Here is a 15,164-nt window from a genome sequence, read left to right as displayed (position 1 = left end):
GCCGGCCTTGCTCGCTCGTCTTCTGGAGGGTTTCCGCGCAGAGGTAAAGGATGAGATTCTCTCCCGGGAGGTTCCTTCCAGCGTGGATTCCTTGATTGAACTCGCTATTCGCATTGAGCGACGGGTTGATCTTCGTCACCGAGCTCGTGGAAAGGAGCTCGCGCTCTCCGTCGCCTCCCTCTCCGCATCACTACCATCTTCCTCTGCCGGCTCGGGTGCTGAGCCCATGCAGCTGGGAGGTATCCGCATCTCGACTGAGGAGAGGGAACGGAGAATCACCAACCGCCTCTGTCTCTATTGCGGTTCCGCTGGTCATTTTGTCACTTCATGTCCAGTAAAAGGCCAGAGCTCGTCAGTAAGCGGAGGGCTACTGGTGAGCGCTACTACTCCTGTCTCTCCTTCAAGATCCTGCACTACCTTGTCGGTCCATCTACGCTGGACCGGTTCGTCAGCTTCCTGCAGTGCCTTAATAGACTCTGGGGCGGAGGGCTGTTTTATGGACGAGACCTGGGCTCGGGAACATGACATTCCTCTCAGACAGTTAAAGGAGCCCACGGCCTTGTTCGCCCTGGATGGTAGTCCTCTCCCCAGGATTCAGCGTGAGACGCTACCTTTAACCCTCACTGTTTCTGGTAATCATAGTGAAACCATTTCTTTTTTAATTTTTCGTTCACCTTTTACACCTGTTGTTTTGGGCCATCCCTGGCTAGTTTGTCATAATCCTTCCATTAATTGGTCTAGTAATTCTATCCTCTCCTGGAACGTCTCTTGTCATGTGAAATGTTTAATGTCTGCTATCCCTCCTGTTTCCTCTGTCTCTTCTTCACAGGAGGAGCCTGGTGATTTGACAGGGGTGCCGGAGGAATATCACGATCTGCGCACGGTGTTCAGTCGGTCCAGGGCCACCTCTCTTCCTCCACACCGGTCGTATGATTGTAGTATTGATCTCCTTCCGGGAACCACCCCCCCCCCGGGGTAGACTATACTCTCTGTCGGCTCCCGAACGTAAGGCTCTCGAAGATTATTTGTCTGTAGCTCTTGACGCCGGTACCATAGTCCCCTCCTCCTCTCCCGCCGGAGCGGGGTTTTTTTTTGTCAAGAAGAAGGACGGGTCTCTGCGCCCCTGCATAGATTATCGAGGGCTGAATGACATAACAGTGAAGAATCGTTATCCGCTTCCTCTTATGTCTTCAGCCTTCGAGATCCTGCAGGGAGCCAGGTTTTTCACTAAGTTGGACCTTCGTAACGCTTACCATCTCGTGCGCATCAGGGAGGGGGACGAGTGGAAGACGGCGTTTAACACTCCGTTAGGGCACTTTGAATACCGGGTTCTTCCTTTCGGCCTCGCTAACGCTCCAGCTGTCTTTCAGGCATTAGTCAATGATGTCCTGAGAGACATGCTGAACATCTTTGTTTTCGTTTACCTTGACGATATCCTGATTTTTTCACCGTCACTCCAGATTCATGTTCAGCACGTTCGACGTGTCCTCCAGCGCCTTTTAGAGAATTGTCTTTTTGTGAAGGCTGAGAAGTGCACTTTTCATGCCTCCTCCGTCACATTTCTCGGTTCTGTTATTTCCGCTGAAGGCATTAAGATGGATCCCGCTAAGGTCCAAGCTGTCATTGATTGGCCCGTCCCTAAGTCACGCGTCGAGCTGCAGCGCTTTCTCGGCTTCGCGAACTTCTATCGTCGTTTCATCCGTAATTTCGGTCAGGTGGCAGCTCCTCTCACAGCCCTTACTTCTGTCAAGACGTGCTTTAAGTGGTCCGTTTCCGCCCAGGGAGCTTTTGATCTCCTCAAGAATCGTTTTACATCCGCTCCTATCCTTGTTACACCTGACGTCTCTAGACAGTTCGTTGTCGAGGTTGACGCGTCAGAGGTGGGAGTGGGAGCCATCCTTTCTCAGCGCTCCCTCTCTGACGACAAGGTCCACCCATGCGTGTATTTTTCTCATCGCCTGTCGCCGTCGGAACGTAACTATGATGTGGGTAACCGCGAACTGCTCGCCATCCGGTTAGCCCTAGGCGAATGGCGACAGTGGTTGGAGGGGGCGACCGTTCCTTTTGTCGTTTGGACTGACCATAGGAACCTTGAGTACATCCGTTCTGCCAAACGACTTAATGCGCGTCAGGCGCGTTGGGCGCTGTTTTTCGCTCGTTTCGAGTTCGTGATTTCTTATCGTCCGGGCTCTAAGAACACCAAGCCTGATGCTTTGTCTCGTCTCTTCAGTTCTTCAGTAGCCTCCACTGACCCCGAGGGGATTCTCCCTGAGGGGCGTGTTGTCGGGTTGACTGTCTGGGGAATTGAGAGGCAGGTAAAGCAAGCACTCACTCAAACTCCGTCGCCGCGCGCTTGTCCTAGGAACCTTCTTTTCGTTCCCGTTCCTACTCGTCTGGCCGTTCTTCAGTGGGCTCACTCTGCCAAGTTAGCCGGCCACCCTGGCGTTCGGGGTACGCTTGCTTCCATTCGCCAGCGTTTCTGGTGGCCCACCCGGGAGCATGACACGCGTCGTTTCGTGGCTGCTTGTTCGGTCTGCGCGCAGACTAAGTCCGGTAACTCTCCTCCTGCCGGCCGTCTCAGGCCGCTTCCTATTCCCTCTCGACCGTGGTCTCACATCGCCTTAGATTTTGTCACCGGACTGCCTTCGTCAGCGGGGAAGACTGTTATTCTTACGGTTGTCGATAGGTTCTCTAAGGCGGCTCATTTCATTCCCCTTGCTAAGCTTCCTTCTGCTAAAGAGACGGCACAAATCATCATCGAGAATGTTTTCAGAATTCATGGCCTTCCGTCAGACGTCGTTTCGGACAGAGGTCCGCAATTCACGTCTCAATTTTGGAGGGAGTTTTGCCGTTTGATTGGGGCTTCCGTCAGTCTCTCTTCCGGCTTTCACCCCCAGTCTAACGGTCAAGCAGAACGGGCCAATCAGACTATTGGTCGCATCTTACGCAGTCTTTCTTTTCGCAACCCTGCGTCTTGGTCAGAACAGCTCCCCTGGGCAGAATACGCCCACAACTCGCTTCCTTCGTCTGCGACCGGGCTATCTCCTTTTCAGAGTAGCCTCGGGTACCAGCCTCCGTTGTTCTCATCTCAGTTCGCCGAGTCCAGCGTCCCCTCCGCTCAGGCTTTTGTCCAACGTTGCGAGCGCACCTGGAAGAGGGTCAGGTCTGCACTTTGCCGTTATAGGGCGCAGACTGTGAGAGCTGCTAATAAGCGTAGAACTAAGAGCCCTAGATATTGTCGCGGTCAGAGAGTTTGGCTCTCCACTCAGAACCTTCCCCTTAAGACGGCTTCTCGCAAGTTGACCCCGCGGTTCATTGGTCCATTCCGTATCTCTCAGGTCATTAATCCTGTCGCAGTGCGACTTCTTCTTCCGTGATATCTTCGTCGCGTCCACCCGGTCTTCCATGTCTCCTGTGTTAAGCCCGTTCTTCGCGCCCCCGCTCGTCTTCCCCCCCCCCCCCCATCCTTGTCGAGGGCGCACCTATCTACAGGGTCCGTAAAATCTTGGACATGCGTCCTCGGGGCCGTGGTCATCAGTACCTAGTTGACTGGGAGGGGTACGGTCCTGAGGAGAGGAGTTGGGTTCCCTCTCGGGACGTGCTGGACCGTGCGCTGATTGATGATTTCCTCCGTTGCCGCCAGGTTTCCTCCTCGAGTGCGCCAGGAGGCGCTCGGTGAGTGGGGGGGTACTGTCATGTACTGTCATGTTGTCTTGTCTCTGTCCTTTCCCTTCACCCTGTCTCCCTCTGCTGGTCGTGTTAGGTTACCTTTTCTCCCCCGCTTTCCCCCAGCTGTCCCTTGTCTCCTCTAACTACCCATTCACCTCGTTCCCCACCTGTTCCCTTTTTTCCCTCTGATTAGGTCCCTATATCTCTCTCTGTTTCTGCTCCTGTCCTTGTCGGATTCTTGTTTGTTTGTGTCATTCATGCCTGAACCAGACTGTCGTCATGTTTGCTGTAACCTTGTCCTGTCCTGTCGGAATCTGCCGGTCCATCTGAGCCTACCTATGTTTGGTAATTAAAGAAGCTCTGTTTAAGTTGATTCGCTTTTGGGTCCTCATTCACGCACCGTAACAATAACACACTCCCATACCTGCCGGGGGGGATTAGAGATATCCATGTCTGAGGTTGCAGGAGACCTGTGATGGGCGGAGCTACCTCGCACAAGGACTATATGAACGCACTCGAGTGATCATTGAATGGCGATGATCTGTCATTGGGCCTGTGAAATATTGATATCACATACAGTAACTTATGAACTGAGTACTCTTTCTATTGTAGGATTCATGAAACCTCTGCTTCAATGGCTCTCGCTTTTGAGTATGATTGACATCAACACAATCGCCACAGATAGACATAATGATAATCACATAGACATAACAATCATCACAGACAGACATATAAACAAAGCAATCATCAGAAATAATAAAATGCGTAGCAAAGAAACACCAACTCTGTAGCCACTCAATGCACTCTAAATTCTTAAAAAAAGCATGTTGTTGTATACCTCTTGTGTGTTAAACTAGTATTTAGGAGCAATGTTTATTTGATGATAAAGAAGGTACGTTTGTTTTTTGGCCCCGCAAGTACAGAATCTAGTGCTGCATGTAGAAATAGTCCAGTGAAATCTCCCCCCCAGAAGTCTGACACAAACTCCTCTAGTGGACGTTAGCCTGCGTTAGCCAGTGGTCGGCTGATCTGAAGGAACCCATAGCCATATAATCAAAGTAAGTAACACCTCTCTACATGAAAACAAATGGAAGCAATTAAATTAGTCATATCGATGATTGAAAAGGTCAAAAGGGAAAATGTATAGCTGACCTGATTCACAACTGCCAATGCTAAGAGCATGCAGGAGTTCAGATGTCTTTGGTGATACACCACCTACAGTAGTGTGTTAGCATGGACATTGAGATGGAGCACATAATTGGTTTTCTTTATACAGTGATGTATCTGAAAGAACAACGTGGGTCTCTCTCTTGTTCTCTTTTAAAGTCCACCCTCCTCCATCACAATAATCCATACAAACACGTATTTCTATTCAGGAGATTGTCTGCGGTTTCACCCTTACAAATGTCAACACAGACTTTGGTGTCCTGGGAGGCAGGGATACACTGTCGTTCCGTGAACAAAGCCACATCCATATTTACCAGGCTTTCTCACAGCTGCACATTTGAATACATAGACATGTTGTTTCCAAATGTAATATAATTCAATATCACATATCCCTCCATTTGGCATTTGGTTGTTGTCACCTTGAATGGAATGGTTTCTTTAAAAAGCCTGCTCTGAAGCAGGTTATTCAAACAGGGGATGTGTCCAAAATGGCACCCTATTCCCTATATAGTGCACTGCTTTTGACCAGAGTCCTGCTTCGTATTTCACTCAGGATGATCTTTATTGAAGATCACAGCTAGATTTGGATCTGTGTCCATCATGTTTGGTGGATTTTAGTTTGTCTTTTTGCCACTGCATATTTCATCTACAAGATAAACCTGGTTGACAGATAGTTAATGGCCTCATTTAGAAATGCTGGCACAAATCTAGCTGGAGTTCTACAAATAACAACAAAGAACATACACTTATCCATCAGCTATCTCTCGGACTCAGACACACACACCCATAAAAGGCGAGGCTACAACCTATACTTTGCTCTCCCCTTCCTTCCCCATCAATCTCTTCCATCAAATGAAGGATTCTGAGAAGCCACTACTGATCTAGACACCTACCTCTCACTCCACCATTTCTTCCCTCTCTACCTCCCTCCCTGTCAAGGCCACAACTGTGGTGGCCCTATTTACTCCCCCCTTAGATCATAAAGACCCCTTTGGCAAAAAGAGAAACCCTTTAACATGACCTGTTCCGATGTAAAGCTGTGGTAAAACTGTGGGCGTGTTCATGCTTCCACATTGGACTTCACAGAATGGAAAGCTGACCAGTTCTTTAATATTGTATATTATGAGTTGTTGAACATTTATTGAACTATGTCTTGTGTGAGTACTCTGTCTGGACAATCTGTGACTATGCTGCATTATATCAACAGGTGAGTAAATGGGTCATTCTGACACACACACACTCAACCATACACATATACACTACACTCACACACATTTAATTATGAGAAACGAAAAGTGTTATGACAATTAGTACAGTCTCACAATCTCTAGCTTAATCTATTTTCACCTATTGAGTAATTTTTTCCATTGCTCTGGGTTCACACACTGAGCGTGTTCTTGTAACTAATCTGAGGCTGGTTGTTAATACCAGGCCCAGCTGTCAATCACAGGAGTGATTATGAGGGTGTGATGAACAGACACGTGTCTTACACCAGCCCTGAATCAAAGCTGTCATCTTACTCAGGCTCAGGGATATGACCACTCAGCCCTTCTATCTAACCTACGATAAGAACAGTAATGAGGAGAGCCAAGTTGTATCCCAAATTGCACCTTGTTCCGGGGGCACTACATTTGACCAGAGGCCTATGGGCACTGCGTAGGGAATAGGTTGCCATTTGACACACAGCCCCAGTCTCAGAAACAGGCTTTAGACACAGAGACAGCCTTTGATTGTGGTCTTCAGAGCGTCTGAGAGTCGTCGAAGATGAGATGTGTTGTAATTAAAAACAGGAGAGGCTTTAGACGAAAAGAGTGTTTCAGTTAGTGGTAGAGACTTTACTTTGATCTCTTGATAAGATCTCTGTCCCTTCAGAGAATTCCCTTGTTCTACAGTCAATCTCTACTGAGTCTGTATCACTGTGGAGGAGGGGAGAGAAAGAGGAGCAGATAGTGTGCGTGGGCGCGTGCGTGTGTTTGCAAGCAAGTGTGTGAGGCCATGGTCAGGGCAGGGGTGTGTGTGAATAGAGCAGGAGCCTGCTGCTAGCCGTCTGATCTTCCTGTTGCGTTTTTAGGACGGGCTCTCCGTGATCACCTCGAAGCGGGGTGAGTCGCGACTCTGACCCAGAGCTGTACTATACTGTATAGAAACAGAAAATAACAGTAAAAACACATCAACATACAGTAAGGTGTCTTCCTACCTGATTCCACTTTCTCACTCCTCTGCTCCTTCCCACCCGCCCTCTCTCTCTCTGGATGGTAACTGGCCCCTGCATCCCCTGCTACAGTTGAGCAGATTGTGTCTGTATTCCACGCTGCTTCCAAACAAAAGGCATGGGACCATTTCTCCAAAGCTCAACGCAAGAACCTGGACGTGTGGCGCAAGCAAGCAGAGGTTGGTCCTTTTACTTTTTCTACAATTATTTAAGCATTCTATTCATTTGGTGAAGTGCAGTATAGTCTCCATATTATTGTGTCCTTTATGTGAACAATATGTAAACATCTCTCCAGTATTCCAGCCTCCAACTACTTTTTGTGAAATACATGGTGTTGTCTTGGCAGGATGATTTGTGTTGGAGTATTAAAAGCAAACACTAGCTTTAAAACAAGGCTTAACATTAGCCTTAGCTTAATTTAAATGGTAAAAAGAACTGGTCCTAAAATGGAACCTTGTGGTATTCTTTAAGTATTATAAAGGAACTGAGATTGTAGAACATCAACATTAAGTACTAGCCTAAGAGGTAAATACTAGAGCTAGCCTAATAAACACAGGATGAAGGCTAGGCTACACCCAGTCTCTTTACTTAGTTCAGTCCCAGAGTAGGAGCTCCGGTCAGGACCAGGTACAGGCTACTTACCCCTCTCTCCTCTGAAGGGAGTCCAATCCGGTGAGTGCTCAGTCTCACTGCCAGGAACAGGTAACGGTAGACTCACCCTTTAACTCAACCAGAGTACACTGGATCTCTTTTTACATAACACCTTAAAACACACTTATGTTTTCTTTATTTTACGACTCTCTGATTGTGCTCTCTCATCCAGTAGGTGAACAAATAACCTACTTTAATGTTTGGTTTAGTGTAAAATGTAGGTCATGCTCAGATTTGTTCTCTATTTTCTTTGTTGTTTCCAACAAATGCTGCATTATTTACCACAAACACGTTTCCCTCTTTAATGGAGGGTGTTCAAGTTTGGCGCTGCTGTCATTTTAGGGCCAAACGGGTAAGTTTGATCTGGGTATAAATCTCTGAGGCCACCAATGTGTAAACAGCAGATATGGTGTATAATTAACAGCCTAATCTCTATCTCACAGTAACACTGACACGGTCATCGTGGATCACAGGCTGGAGACGGTGTAGCTCTTCTATGGAGATCCTAGTGCAGGAGATATATTACAAACTAGTTGAACAGACTCATTACAAACTGTTGATGCACGGTGGCAGTGTATAGGTGTTCTGTAAAGCGAGAATCATTTTTATGTGCAGGTCATGTGTAACTGACGGTATACAATTTGATGGGTTGGTAGCTGTGTGTTTTGGTGAGTGTATATCATGATGGACTCAATCAGAGGTATAGCTGGTATGTCTTGATCTCAGACTGTAGAGACTCTTCTGCTCTAAAGGTAGGTGTGAGGTGGTGTGTGTAGACTAGTGACATCACTCCTCACTAAGAAGAAAATTACAATTATGCCTAATTTACCCCTTGCGTGTATATACGCAACACAGGAACCCAAGTTCATTATTGCAGGGTTGCACTTGTCTGTGTACGTTTGCTATGTAACTATGCAGGACCACGGTTTTGCATAGGTCATTGTAATTCTTGTGTTGGGTACTGACTAGGGTAAAAATTAGGCTTAATACACATAAACATGACATTGTCTGTTTTATTTTTCACAGCATGGAGCTGAAACATCCCTACACACATCTCAATGAAGCTCTATGTGAATATTAATGTATTAAAAACACAGTTGCAATATAATACAGTACAATCCTAATGACACCAGGAATAGAACTCTGGAGAGTCAACAACTCATACTGAGAACTGGAAGTGCCTCTTTGTGTATAGATGCATATTAACACTCTACTGTTGGCTATGAATATTCAGTTATTGTGATCCAGCAACACTATTCCCTGCAGAATCATAAACATGCGTATGGTGATACCTGGAACTGAGCTCTTAACACAGATGTATCACCTTCTGTTGTAAGTGTAGATGGCTTAACACAGCTTTACTCTGTCATATACTACTGTCAATGGACATCTCTGTTGTCACCAGGGACAATTTTCTACTGTTCTACTGGACATAATCTCTGTCGTCACAAGGGCCAATTTTCTACTGTTCTACTGGACATAATCTCTGTCGTCACAAGGGCCAATCTTCTATTGTTCTACTGATTTTGTCAGACCTTGAGTCTCAGGGATCAAGTCCTTGGAGGAATATTAGAGCTCTCTTATTGGGAGTTTATTTATTGATAGACAATGTCTTTCAATGCAGAAATACTATTGTGGCGTGTGTGTGTCACTGTGCTGTAAATGGAGAACAGTGATGTAGCAGTCACACAGTTATCCAGCAAAAATATTCCAACATTTCCCCAAAATTCCTAGGTTTTCCAGAAATCCTAGTTGGACGATTTCAGATTTCCTGTTTCTTCCATACTGATTCCAGAAATCTTCCAACCAGGAAGTATTTTCCCACCCTACAGCAGTATCTTTATTGAAGGTCTGTTCTGTATTTGTCAGACAACAGGATGCACAGAATAGCAGGACTGAAAGAGTGCAGAAGTTTCACTGTCAGTCTGAAACAATCACAACAAACATCTGCTAGCTTCCATCCATTCATTTATCCATTTGCCTCCTCACACAGTCACTCATCCATTTACCTTATTTATCCATTTACCTATTCAGATCCAGCCATCTATCCATTCCACGAAATGGGTGCCTTTTGCTTCCCTTTGATATTTTAAGTAGAAATTATGCACTGATACTGAATTTTAAAAGCTTGTTATTTTAAATTAAGTGCATGTTAATATACACCACATGGATCATTTAATAAATCTGATTTTTCTTTACACGAATAAAGGATTAAGTAAGGGTTCTCTCTCTTTTTGGTCTATTTACACGTCAACCCTCTTTATTTGTACAAGAGATACTTGATCAATGAGAAAATGTTGGATTTATCGCAAACATGCCTTTAAATAATATACTGATAGAAATATGAATGCAACATGCAACAATTTCAATGATTTTTTTGAGTTACAGCTCATATGGAAATCAGTCATTTGATATAAATTAATTAGGCCCTAATCTATGGATTTTACATGACTGAGAATACAGATATGCATCTGTTGGTCACAGATACACTGTATATACAAACGTATGTGGACACCCCTTCAAATGAGTGGATTCGGCTATTTCAGCCACACCCGTTGCTGACAGATGTATAAAACACAGCCATGCAATCTCCATAGACAAGCATTGGCGGTATAATGGCCTTACTGAAGAGCTCAGTAACTTTCAATGTGGCACTGTCATAGGATGCCACCTTTCCAAAAAGTCAGTTCGTCAAATTTCTGCCCTGCTAGAGCTGCCCCGGTCAACTAAGTGCTGCTATTGTGAAATCTTTATTTGCCACATGCGCCGAATACAAGTGTAGACTTCACCATGAAATGCTTTCTTGCAAGCCCTTAACCAACAGTGCAGTTCAACACTTTACATGTTGGGTTTATCTTTTTATTCAGTGTAGTTACGCAGTTGCATAAGTGTCTGTGACAGGGTTGACAGTGTGCAGATAAAATGCTCTTAGTTCATAGGATTTTAATGCATGTGATGGGGAAAAGTGTTTTTCCATAGGCTAAACATATCCTACATGCAATAGAAAGTTGAACGAAAATATATTTTAAAGTTAATTTCTTTAAAATGTGCATGTCCAAAAGGCACCTATATGTGGAACAACCCAACACATCTATCCATCTCTCAACTACACATATTTGTCTTCTGATACAGGGTTTCCCAACTGTACAGAAGACAGCCGGTTATTGTCATACATAAGACTGCCGGTCTCGTTGTGATTGACCATTAGTTAACATAAACACGTTTAGTATCTCCAGGCCTCCGCTCATACAAGCAGATGTGTAGCTTTGTAATATGTATATAAATCTAAATAAATTGAATACACACCATCATGATAAATCCAATATTTATTTTTGTCAGGTCTGAAGAAACATGATATGAAAATGTTTTATTTCAGAAGAAGGGAATATGAATATCAGAAATTACTCAAAAATGCCCGCAGGAAATCTATGTAGCGCGGCAAGATAACGTAAATAGACATCATAAACTTTGACTAAATATACATGTTCTACGTATAGTTAGAAAGATACACTGCTTCTTTATGCAACCGCTGTGTTAGATTTATTTTTAACGTTACAGAAATCGCACACTATTCCATATGCTGAGACAGCGCTCAGTTCCAAGCTACATTTCCACGTAATGTTGGAGTCAACAGAAACACAGATTTAAGCATAAATATTCCCTTACCTTCGATGGTCTTAGTTCAGAATGTTCTGGAAGGCTTCATACTTACCCAATACATCGTTTGGTTTCAAGTCTTGCGTCTTTGTATTAGCTACTGCTAATAACATCAGCTGAAATGCACCCAAAACGTCCTCTGGTCCGGAAAAGTTGCGCATCAAAACTTCAAAATTACATATTATATGTCGACTAAACAGGTCAAACTAAGTGCAGAAGCAAGCTTTATGATGTTTTTGACACGCAAAACAAACTTCAATTCAATCGGCCATCGTCTGCTCTTCTCTTGAGTGCTGGAACAAAGGAATGGCTGGGACCAATTCGCGCCCATACGCACAGCCTATTCTCTCGTGGCACGCACTAATTTCACTCCCATAGGGTCAATTCTCGCGGGATTTGAACTGAATGAATGAAAGAGGACATCTAGCGGAAGAGATAGAAAGTGTCCCCAGAATCATAACTGGTTGGGAAGGGTGGGGGCCATGACGTCAAAGTTGCTCCAACTTTCATGGCCACAAAAACTAGTTTGGAAGAATGCCTGCCCTGTGAGTTCTGCTATACTTACAGACATAATTCCAACGGTTTTAGAATCTTTAGAGTGTTTTCTATCCAATAATAATTTTTATTTGCATATATTAGCAATTTTTGACAGATTTTTTTTCCAGTTTACTAGGGGTACCCAATCTCTCCAAAGGGGGCGTATGTCTGCCATATCCTTAACAGTTAGTGGCTAGTGATATATTTACATCATTTCCCATCAATTCCCATTATTAAAGTGGCTGGAGTTGAGTCAGTGTCAGTGTGTTGGCAGCAGCCACTCAGTGTTAGTGGTGGCTGTTTAACAGTCTGATGGCCTTGAGATAAAAGCTGTTTTTCAGTCTCTCGGTCCCAGCTTTGATGCACCTGTACTGACCTCGCCTTCTGGATGATAGCGGGGTGAACAGGCAGTGGCTCGGGTGGTTGATGTCCTTGATGATCTTTATGGCCTTCCTGTGACATCGGGTGGTGTAGGTGTCCTGGAGGGCAGGTAGTTTGCCCCCGGTGATGCGTTGTGCGGACCTCACTACCCTCTGGAGAGCCTTACGGTTGAGGGCGGTGCAGTTGCCATACCAGGCGGTGATACAGCCCGCCAGGATGCTCTCGATTGTGCATCTGTAGAAGTTTGTGAGTGCTTTTGGTGACAAGCCGAATTTCTTCAGCCTCCTGAGGTTGAAGAGGCGCTGCTGCGCCTTCTTCACGATGCTGTCTGTGTGAGTGGACCAATTCAGTTTGTCTGTGATGTGTATGCCGAGGAACTTAAAACTTGCTACCCTCTCCACTACTGTTCCATCGATGTGGATAGGGGGGTGTTCCCTCTGCTGTTTCCTGAAGTCCACAATAATCTCCTTAGTTTTGTTGACGTTGAGTTTGAGGTTATTTTCCTGACACCACACTCCGAGGGCCCTCACCTCCTCCCTGTAGGCCGTCTCGTCGTTGTTGGTAATCAAGCCTACCACTGTTGTGTCGTCCGCAAACTTGATGATTGAGTTGGAGGCGTGCGTGGCCACGCAGTCGTGGGTGAACAGGGAGTACAGGAGAGGGCTCAGAACGCACCCTTGTGGGGCCCCAGTGTTGAGGATCAGCGGGGAGGAGATGTTGTTGCCTACCCTCACCACCTGGGGGCGGCCCGTCAGGAAGTCCAGTACCCAGTTGCACAGGGCGGGGTCGAGACCCAGGGTCTCGAGCTTGATGACGAGCTTGGAGGGTACTATGGTGTTGAATGCCGAGCTGTAGTCGATGAACAGCATTCTCACATAGGTATTCCTCTTGTCCAGATGGGTTAGGGCAGTGTGCAGTGTGGTTGAGATTGCATCGTCTGTGGACCTATTTGGGCGGTAAGCAAATTGGAGTGGGTCTAGGGTGTCAGGTAGGGTGGAGGTGATATGGTCCTTGACTAGTCTCTCAAAGCACTTCATGATAACGGATGTGAGTGCTACGGGGCGGTAGTCGTTTAGCTCAGTTACCTTAGCTTTCTTGGGAACAGGAACAATGGTGGCCCTCTTGAAGCATGTGGGAACAGCAGACTGGTATAGGGATTGATTGAATATGTCCGTAAACACACCGGCCAGCTGGTCTGCGCATGCTCTGAGGGCGCGGCTGGGGATGCCGTCTGGGCCTGCAGCCTTGCGAGGGTTAACACGTTTAAATGTCTTACTCACCTCGGCTGCAGTGAAGGAAAGACCGCATGTTTTCGTTGCAGGCCGTGTCAGTGGCACTGTATTGTCCTCAAAGCGGGCAAAAAAGTTATTTAGTCTGCCTGGGAGCAAGACATCCTGGTCCGTGACTGGGCTGGATTTCTTCCTGTAGTCCGTGATTGACTGTAGACCCTGCCACATGCCTCTTGTGTCTGAGCCGTTGAATTGAGATTCTACTTTGTCTCTGTACTGGCGCTTAGCTTGTTTGATAGCCTTGCGGAGGGAATAGCTGCACTGTTTGTATTCGGTCATGTTACCAGACACCTTGCCCTGATTAAAAGCAGTGGTTCGCGCTTTCAGTTTCACACGAATGCTGCCATCAATCCACGGTTTCTGGTTAGGGAATGTTTTAATCGTTGCTATGGGAACGACATCTTCAACGCACGTTCTAATGAACTCGCACACCGAATCAGCGTATTCGTCAATGTTGTTATCTGACGCAATACGAAACATCTCCCAGTCCACGTGATGGAAGCAGTCTTGGAGTGTGGAGTCAGCTTGGTCGGACCAGCGTTGGACAGACCTCAGCGTGGGAGCCTCTTGTTTTAGTTTCTGTCTGTTGGCAGGGATCAACAAAATGGAGTCGTGGTCAGCTTTTCCGAAAGGGGGGCGGGGCAGGGCCTTATATGCGTCGCGGAAGTTAGAGTAACAATGATCCAAGGTCTTTCCTCCCCTGGTTGCGCAATCGATATGCTGATAAAATTTGGGGAGTCTTGTTTTCAGATTAGCCTTGTTAAAATCCCCAGCTACAATGAATGCAGCCTCCGGATAAATCGTTTCCAGTTTGCAGAGAGTTAAATAAAGTTCGTTCAGAGCCATCGATGTGTCTGCTTGGGGGGGGATATATACGGCTGTGATTATAATCGAAGAGAATTCTCTTGGTAGATAATGCGGTCTACATTTGATTGTGAGGAATTCTAAATCAGGTGAACAGAAGGATTTGAGTTCCTGTATGTTTCTTTCATCACACCATGTCACGTTGGCCATGAGGCATACGCCCCCGCCCCTCTTCTTACCAGAAAGATGTTTGTTTCTGTCAGCGCGATGTGTGGAGAAACCCGTTGGCTGCACCGCTTCGGATAGAGTCTCTCCAGTGAGCCATGTTTCAGTGAAGCAAAGGACGTTACAGTCTCTGATGTCCCTCTGGAATGCTACCCTTGCTCGGATTTCATCAACCTTGTTGTCAAGAGACTGGACATTGGCAAGAAGAATGCTAGGGAGTGGTGCGCGATGTGCCCGTCTCCGGAGTCTGACCAGAAGACCGCCTCGTTTCCCTCTCTTTCGGAGTCGTTTTTTTTGGGTCGCTGCATAGGATCCACTCCGTTGTCCTGTTTGTAAGGCAGAACACAGGGTCCGCGCCGCGAAAAACATATTCTTGGTCGTACTGATGGTGAGTTGACGTTGCTCTTATATTCAGTAGTTCTTCTCGACTGTATGTAATGAAACCTAAGATGACCTGGGGTACTAATGTAAGAAATAACACGTAAAAAAACAAAAAACTGCATAGTTTCCTAGGAACGCGAAGCGAGGCGGCCATCTCTGTCGGCGCCGGAAGTGTATGATTTTATAGTAAG

General features: G+C 46.0%; 1 protein-coding gene across 4 annotated transcripts in view; it reads left to right on the top strand.

The window, feature by feature from the left end:
- LOC110505197 (ecto-NOX disulfide-thiol exchanger 2) overlaps positions 1-15,164 on the top strand; it is a 310,546-nt gene that overhangs the window by 251,994 nt on the left and 43,388 nt on the right. For all 4 annotated transcript variants that reach the window (XR_002470708.2, XR_005041206.1, XM_021584251.2 and 1 more), the window contains exon 8: positions 7,121-7,227. Coding sequence is in view for 2 of the 4 variants with exons in the window: in XM_021584251.2 (XP_021439926.1) it covers positions 7,121-7,227 (107 nt within the window). In the remaining 2 variants the exon portion in view is untranslated. The remainder of the gene's footprint in view (positions 1-7,120; positions 7,228-15,164) is intronic.

This window comes from Oncorhynchus mykiss, chromosome 31 (genome assembly GCF_013265735.2).
Source record: "Oncorhynchus mykiss isolate Arlee chromosome 31, USDA_OmykA_1.1, whole genome shotgun sequence".
Taxonomy (NCBI): Eukaryota; Metazoa; Chordata; class Actinopteri; order Salmoniformes; family Salmonidae; genus Oncorhynchus; species Oncorhynchus mykiss.
The sequence above is the reverse complement of the archived record's forward strand: the minus strand, read 5'-3'. Positions and strand labels throughout refer to the sequence as shown.